Consider the following 8,394-nt stretch of genomic DNA (forward strand, 5'->3'; position numbering starts at 1 on the left):
AGTGTGTGTGGAGTGCCGTCCCTGTGTGTGTGTGGAGTGTGTGTGTGTGTGTGTGTGTGTGGAGTGTGTGTGTGTGGAGTGTGTGTGTGTGGAGTGTGTGTGTGTGGAGTGTGTGTGTGTGGAGTGTGTGTGTGTGGAGTGTGTGTGTGTGGAGTGTGTGTGTGTGTGTGCGTGCGTGTGTGTGGAGTGTGTGTGTGTGTGTGCGTGCGTGCGTGCGCGCGTGTGTGTGTGTGGTGTTGGATGCAGAGACTGAGGAGAGCTGAGGGAGGACGGGCATGCGCGGTGACTGCGGCGTTCACAGGGAGAGTGAGAGGGAAGGAAGGGGAGGGGAGAAGGGGAGGAGAGGGGATTCAACACAGACCTAGAGCCCGTTTTGAAACGGGTTTAGGTCTACTAGTGTAGTATAAGATCTGACTTATACAATCTGCTCATAGTATTTGAACACATAAATCTGTTGGCCCTCATACTACATGGAAGTGGTAAAATTGGGCAATTAAGATTGGATGTGGGTATGTACCTTAAAAGCTGAAGCGTTAACTAGAAAGAAGGAGTTTGAGGTATGTTATGCAGGTTATATTTTTTGGACATAGATTGAAAATGCTATTCTTCGTGGTATTCTCTTTTAACCCAAAATTTGAGCCTTAGCTAAAGAATAATAGTGCATGAAAGTCACTCACAGCTGGAGAGAAGACTGAGAAGTTCCATACTACTGCACCGAAGACAGCAAGGGACCTTTTCATGAAAACATCAACCCGCTGGGCTAAATCATCACTGCAAAGAGCCCTATGGTTTTCTGCATCCTTGATTAAAGACCAGTTCCTCCAAAACCTGATATTTGAGTTCTCTGTGGTTTGTAGTGAGCTGAATCACACGCTGCTTTCTGTTTTCACTTTCTGACACCACTAGCAAGACGTACCCAAAATAATTCCAAATACTTCCTAACAGCTGCAGTGCGAAAAGCTGTTTTTTCTTCTGCCCAGCAGATACTAACACTGCAGACAATTGGGTAATCCACTCGAGAAAGTGGCATTTTGTTCTGTCAGCCTAGTGGAAGGAACAGAGACTATAATAGGCCTCCATTCACTAAGATCATGCTGGAGATAATAAGGCAAGAGAAAACTTACCTCCACTAGTAAGAGAGTTATCTTATCTCTTCATTCCTAACGTTACCTCTTGTGTAGTTAATTTACCTCCTCTGTAGTTAAGTTACCTCCTCTGTAGTTATTTTCACACGCAGTTAATGAACAGCCTGTCTTTAACTCTGGAGTTATTTTAAGGATTAAAGAGTTATTTTAAAGACAGAAGAGTTAACTTTAGGTTTGCCTGAGGTAAAATGTTTCCTGAATACTACATGCCTTATTACCATGGTAACAACTCTAGAAGAGTTATTAAAGACAGGAGATAAGCTTAGTGAATTGAGGCCAAACTGTTGTGAGGTGAGATATCACCAGAGACAGAAATAGTGGCCAGTGGCATAACTACAATCCATGAGGCCCCCAGCAAGCTTTGATGGGCTCCCCAAATATTTCCTTGCCTCCCCTTGTTGCCCCTTACGGCTTTGGGGTCCATCTCACAAGGGTCATAAAACAAGTGTGGCCATCATGATCATGGCTGGCCTTTGACCTGAGCGACCGGAGCGGTGGCTCAGGGTGCTGGCTTCCAGGGGGGCGCACTTGATGTGCATTCAACTGGCCCTGGATGCCCTTTCTACCTGCTGGCTCCGGACCAGGTCCGTCTGTGGCTGCTGCAAGAAGTAGCTCCGCCCCCTGGTGCCGCTAGGGGTGATGGGGCAAAGATTCCAGGAACCTCTTACTGAGTCTGTGTGAGCCGTGCATGCCACTATGCAACCCAACCTCCTCCCTCCAGTTGGAATGATCGCACAGCACCTGACAATTTGCACCGCACATCATAGCTGCGGCAAGCCCCCCAAAAAACACCCTCAGTATAGATAGGTAGCCAGTTATAGGTGCCCCCAGTGTTGGTAGCTAGGTACAGTTGCCCCCAGTATAGGTTAGCCAGGTACAGTTGCCCCCAGTATAGGTTGGCCAGGCCCTCTCTTCATTTACTGTTTCTGCCTGGTGCTGTCTCCAGACTTCTGCCGTCTGAGGAGGTCGCCTCACTTGGCATCATGGGCGGACCAGGCCTGGAGACATAAGTGGGTACAAACTAATGTAAAGCCTATGTGAGGTTTAAATATGGGATGGAGTAACTATTCAACTCTGTCCCCTTCTGCTGTGTACTCTGCAGGATATATGTGTGACTTTACATTGCTATATCCATGTGGAAAAGGGGGCAATGGCTTCACTGCTCAAGTGTATGGCTTGGGGGGGGGGGGAGCCCTCAAAATGTTGCTATAGGAAAACGTGATTTGAAGTGATATACTACCCTCTGATATAATTCATATGCGTATTGCTCATTACTGACAAAACAAACTTCCAAGTCCAAAGCCTTCATAGAAAGGATGTTACTTATTTATGTTTCACAGTCATGTCAGTGAATTATAATATTCAAATCTAGTGTAATTTTCCCAGACTAGACCATCTCTTGGCTGAATGTGTAACCCAAAATTCCCCGCCTGTGAATAGTAAAAACAGTGGGCTAAAGCCTTATTAACTTATGTACATTCATGGCCAGTGGCTGCCTGTGACAAGTGCAAACTGGAGGAAATGGCCTAGAATAAACCTAGAAGATTCAAGGGCTATTGCTAATGCAGGTAAAATAGTCCAAACCATTGCTCCGGTGAACGTAGGTATGTTATTAACATGCAGATGTTAACTCATACCTTAAAGGGAACCTGAAGTGAGAGGAACAGGGAGGCTACCATCTTCATTCTCTAATGAACAATGCCACTTGTGCTGATGCTCTGCCCCATACACTATAAGTGACTGGTCCAGAATGAGCATGCAGATCAGCTGCTTTGGTCTGACTACTCCACTAATACATCAGATTTCTGCACAAGTATAATTGCTATCGAGTGGTGCAAGATGGTGATACAATCAACACGTCCCTACTGATTTTTGATCAGGAAAATATCAATCATATCTAACATGGGGCATATGTAGCACCTGCCTAGCTTTATGCCCTGTTCACAGTGCTCAGTTGTGTTGCAGAATAATTCTGCATGCTTACTCACTGCCCATACAATTGTATGGGCCTGTTCACAGTACTGCGTTGTTACCGATCACGTTATTGTAACGCGATGCATGCAGGCTTTGAGTTAAAGTCTTTTTCCAGTCTCCATTGCAGTTCATACATATACATAACGCAGCCACTATGCAACTGACCACTGTGAATTCAGCCTTAGTAAGTAGGCAGTGAGACAGATTTCCTATTTCCAATCCAGAGAACAATAGGTAGCATAGTATGTATGGATACAAAGTAGATACATTTAGTGCTAGCACTCAGTAATGCATTTGTCGATACTCAAGTAGTTCAGTTATGTGATCTTATTGTCGATTAGGTCACGTTCACAGTGGTGTGGTGTAATGGCTATCTTGTAACATGGCTTACCTAACTGCAATGCACCACCTATGCAACGTTCACAGTGTAGCGGTATAATGGGTTGTGGTGTGGTATGGTAACACACTGCATGCAGTGTGTTACAGCTAAACACACATGTTAACACTAAAAGTGAAGCATTCTTTTCATTGACTGTATGCTTCACTGTGCCCAAAGCAATGTGAGTATAACATGTCGCACTGCTGTCCCGATCTGTTGTGTTCCTGCTGTCACAGGGAAAGTAGATCTGTACCACAGAACATGTTCCACTTCCTCGATTCCAGCAGTGTCAGCCTTCTGCGCCAGATGCCACCCTCACATGTGCCAAGTAACACACAGCCTGACTAGATCTTATCCAGACTACACTGAACTAATCAGAGGAGATCCTACTTTTATTATGAAACTGCCATAAACATAGACTGGTGGTCCCTTTGCAACTGTATGGTATTAAAATGTTGTCTTTTCAGTTTGCAGTCACCTGGCAATTTCAGAACTGACAGTTAGGCCCGGTTCACATTAGTAAAAAATGAGTCAAACGGATCCGGTGAGCGGATCCGGTCTCCACTTCACCGGATCTGGGTGGCTCTGTGCACATTGGCAAACGAATTGTGAAAACTAATCTGATCACCGATGGATCAGATCAGTTTCCACTCCGTTTGCCAAACACATACCTAATGTCAGCAGCAGAGGCTTCCTCTTCTTGTGCTGTGATTACACAGCGCGTCATGTGACTAGTCACATGATGCGTTATGTAGTCACATGACACGGAAGAAGATGGATGCCTCTACCACCGGCCTTTAGGTATGTATACGAGGCCTGGTTAACGTTCGCTCACCACCCACCCGGCTGCTGCTCAGGTTCGCATCCCCACATTCCCCCATCCCTTGTGGAATGGTCCGTTTTCTCACTAGTGTGAAGAAACGTTCCGTTTTCCATTGCCCCAATGCAACAGCATTTTTTTTTCCCGATTCCGTTCCGCTGGGCAGAACGGTCCGGAAAATTAGGGCCTGCTGCATTTTTTTGGTCCGGGGAACGGAACGTACAGAACGTATCCATACCAACGGATGCATGTGAATGGATCCATAGGTTAACATTGGATCCTTTCATATCCGTTCCGTTTGCACAGTATACGTTCCAGTTACGTTCAGTTAAAAAAACGCAGATGTGAACCGGGCCTTAGCATTGCATTCCTTTTTAATTGTGGCCGCAAAACTCTATTCCAATTACAGATTCCCCATGAAGCCCCACCTTACTGCAGGAGTACTTGGCTGCACATAGCAGAAGTCACTGTTGCTCATTTATAACACCTGCACTAATCCACTGACTGAGGGCACATTTTGACACTCAGGCCACCATGTTTTTCCTTGCATTCAACATGATATACAGCATGATTTTGAATGCTCCTAAAAAGTAAGTAGTAAGCTAGCTGAAAATATGGCTGTTATTATTTTTTATTATGGTTTTCTCAACAAAAGTGGAAAATCCCTTTAAAAACAGGGTATATATTAGATAGTAGCTATATTATCAGTGGTTGTAGACTTTCAGAGTGTCTGTAATAGTGAGAGAATGACTTTGTAGCATCTCTGAAGGTGCGCATTAAGTGGACCTGAACTAAGAACTTTGTCTCTGCTCTTAAAGATACGCAACAGCATAACAACCTTTAAAGAAAAAAAATGTCTTTGTTACAGCTGATACAAATCATAATATAAATCTGCACTGTTTCTTCTTCCTGTTTTCATGGAAGCAGACATTTTTTTAACCTCCTGTGCTTTCAAATGGGCTTATCTACCATCTCTGCCGTGGCAATCATGTGACACAGGGGAGAGATCAAATTACAACTTGTGATTAGTCACAGATGAGGGGGAATTAGACAGACTAAACTATTTCAATACATACAGGGTGCATTTCTCTTTGTTTTCCTTGTGTCCTGTGTAAGAGTTCATGTCCACTTTAATGATACCATCTTCATTGTACAATCTTACCACTTCTATGTAATATGAGGGGCTACTATCCAAAGTATATTCATGCAGTTTACACTTTTACTACAGTATAATCTCGTTATAATAAACTCGGATATAGTAAACCCCCTCATTAGGTCCCGGCTGGTCTCGCTGCAACTGAGAGTGGAGAGGGGAGTGCTAAGTCACACCCACAGAGTTATCGGAGTCACTTTCATTACAGATGCGAGTGGCTTATCATGATTAGCTGCATTTTGAAGAAAGTTTTGCAGGACATGTGCTGCAAGTCCCACCTGCGAAGGTATTGGAGCCACTCACAGGCAGAGAGTAGCTGCCTCTATTCAGTGACGGCTGCAATTTTTAAGGAGCCCTGGATACTGTACCAGCAATTTGTCCAGTCTGGCTATGCAGCCGTAAGGTATACTTAACCTTGTAGTCCACTAAATGCGTGTACTGTACCTCCAATGGGAGGACAGAGTTGGTCCTTCGCAACAGAGAATGTACCAGGGTATGCAGGGCCATTACTAGGACAATTTCTGATATAGTAAACTTCTGATATAATAAACCACTTTTCCTGGTTCCTTGGAGTTTACTATAACGAGATTATACTGTACATAGATTTGGTAAGATTGTACAATCAAGACTGTAACATTAGTGGGCACCTTTAGCAAATGCAGTGCTCAGTAATGATGAATCATGTCATGTCAACCAATCATCTCGCAGCTCAGGTGGCCGACACGCACAACATCAGACAGAGCATAGAGTGCACTGTCTGATGTTCACACTGCATGCGTTCCGGACCTGTGCGGTCCAGGAACGCATGCTGCACGCATTTTTTGTAAAAACGCATGGCCACGCAACGCACACAAACGCGGATGGCGTGCGTTCGTACGTGTTGCGTTCTGTACGCATGGCCATCAGCGTTTGTGATGTGAATGGGGCCTTAAATATGAGTTACTACAGTCAAGCTATATTTAGTTTAAATCCACTATGGTTTGATTGATAAAGCTCTTTCTTACTTGTTTCTACAATGTGTAATCAATGAGCAGGTCTGGATGGAGAATGGATGTAAACAGTAATCATCACATGGAAAAAGCATAATAAGCTATACTTGAAATATCCGGGGTCACTCACATTCACCCCCCCCCCCCCCCCCCCTAATGGAAAGAACATCTGATTACCATAGAAATACACTCAATGCCTGAAGAGAGTGAGAGGGGTGCAGGTAATTTATCAAAGGGCGAAATGCAGTCATGTCTGTGAAGCTGATCATTTCACTAAGCCAGTTACATGCGAAAACAGGAAAATTCTGCTCAGGACTGAATTACATGAACACGCTTTACCAGACTTCTTCACAGTTCTGTACAAAGCCAACTCTGTGTATTCAAAATGAAAGAAAAAAAAAACAGATTTACCGGTACATTCTATTTTGGGTACCATGAGGCCTCATGTGCCCCAAAATCACAGTTACATGGTTCCAGAGACATTCAGAAAACATCTGCATCTGTTCTCTTTACTCACTTCACCTTCTGACTGGCTGTTCTATTTTTCTGCAGGCTGAAAGGACTTTTCACAGCCTGCGATTCACAGGAGCAGCAGATACGAGACAAAGTTGTTTAGAATAGAGATCACTCAGGTTAAGGTGACGGGATGTCCCTTGGATCGCAAACATTTTAAGGAAGCAAAAGCTGGCCATACTCTATACAATTTATTTGCCCAATTAGAGAAAAACATCGAATTGGGTAAAAAAATGGGGTTTCCATTGGCATCATGATCGACATCATGAGAACCACAATGTTGGTTCGAGATGATGTCCAATGCAGGCTGATCACGAGTCGATTGTTAATCACAATCAGTGCCAATCGAAAATGCAGTTGTATAGTGTATGGCCAGCAAGACAACAACTGGTGTCACAGAGGACCCTTATACAAAAATTTGAGATTCACCATTTCAATTTATAATGAAAACAATGTAAAATAATGACAATGGACTGTCTGCCCACACACATTACACAAACCTACTGAATGAAGAATGAATGGCGCAATAATATAAATCTTACAAATTGAGAGAAAACCATAACAAGAGCAGATCCCAGGATGTGGTTCTACCATCTGAATAGATTGAAAGGAATATTCCAGTTTATCCATTCATAATTTTTATAACTGCAATAAAACACAGACATTTAGATTCCTATATACTGTAATTCCTGTGTTAAGGTAACATACTGTTAAAATATGCACAAACTTCTGTGCTATATGTAAAATGATGGTCCTGTGCTATGATAATACAAGGTGCATTTTAGTAAAAGCACAACCAGAATCACAATCATGTAATCATATGATCACAGGGACACTAGTGACCTGATAGACATGACAGGTCTTCTTTCCTGGCTGTATGATGGGAGTGATGACATATAAATACATTCTAGTGCTGTTCAGTATATAGAGGATAAGCAGTGACCTGCTGCCACACAGGCATGTCTGGTACTCACCTGCTTAATGTAGAGAAAGAGCCCCATCGTACAGCCAACCTGCAGCAATGCCAGAAATATCACTGCTAGATAGATGGACTTGGGATATGTGTGTGATTGTTTAGCGATCTCCGGGGGACCCTCGAGCTCCGCTGCCCCTCGCAGGTACCCTCCGGGGCTCATCCCCGCACCACTCTCTAGATGAGACTGACTGAGCAGAGATGCCAGCCGCTCCCGCAGTGATAAGCAGTACCTGCCGGAGGATGGACCAGGAAGCAGCCAATCACACTGTTCAGAGGAAGTTTTGGCTACAATTCAGAATAAGGCATCCTCAGCATCCCTTTATATGTGCAGGCTTTATTTGTCTGCCCAGAGTCGCTGGATGATACACACATGTTTACACACTATATTCACCAGCATATTATCCAACCCCCTAATGGGAGGAGTGCATGACTGCCAACAATCTTG

At 44.0% G+C, this 8,394-nt stretch overlaps 1 protein-coding gene across 1 annotated transcript in view; it reads right to left on the reverse strand.

Moving 5' to 3' along the window:
- TNFSF11 (TNF superfamily member 11) overlaps window positions 1-8,126 on the reverse strand; it is a 45,378-nt gene extending 37,252 nt beyond the window's left edge. The window contains exon 1 of the mRNA XM_068267787.1: window positions 7,948-8,126. Coding sequence (XP_068123888.1) covers window positions 7,948-8,109 — 162 coding nt within the window. The 5' untranslated portion in view covers window positions 8,110-8,126. The remainder of the gene's footprint in view (window positions 1-7,947) is intronic.
- Between the last annotated feature and the right edge of the window lie 268 nt (window positions 8,127-8,394).

This window comes from Hyperolius riggenbachi, chromosome 2, assembly GCF_040937935.1.
Source record: "Hyperolius riggenbachi isolate aHypRig1 chromosome 2, aHypRig1.pri, whole genome shotgun sequence".
Lineage (NCBI taxonomy): Eukaryota > Metazoa > Chordata > Amphibia > Anura > Hyperoliidae > Hyperolius > Hyperolius riggenbachi.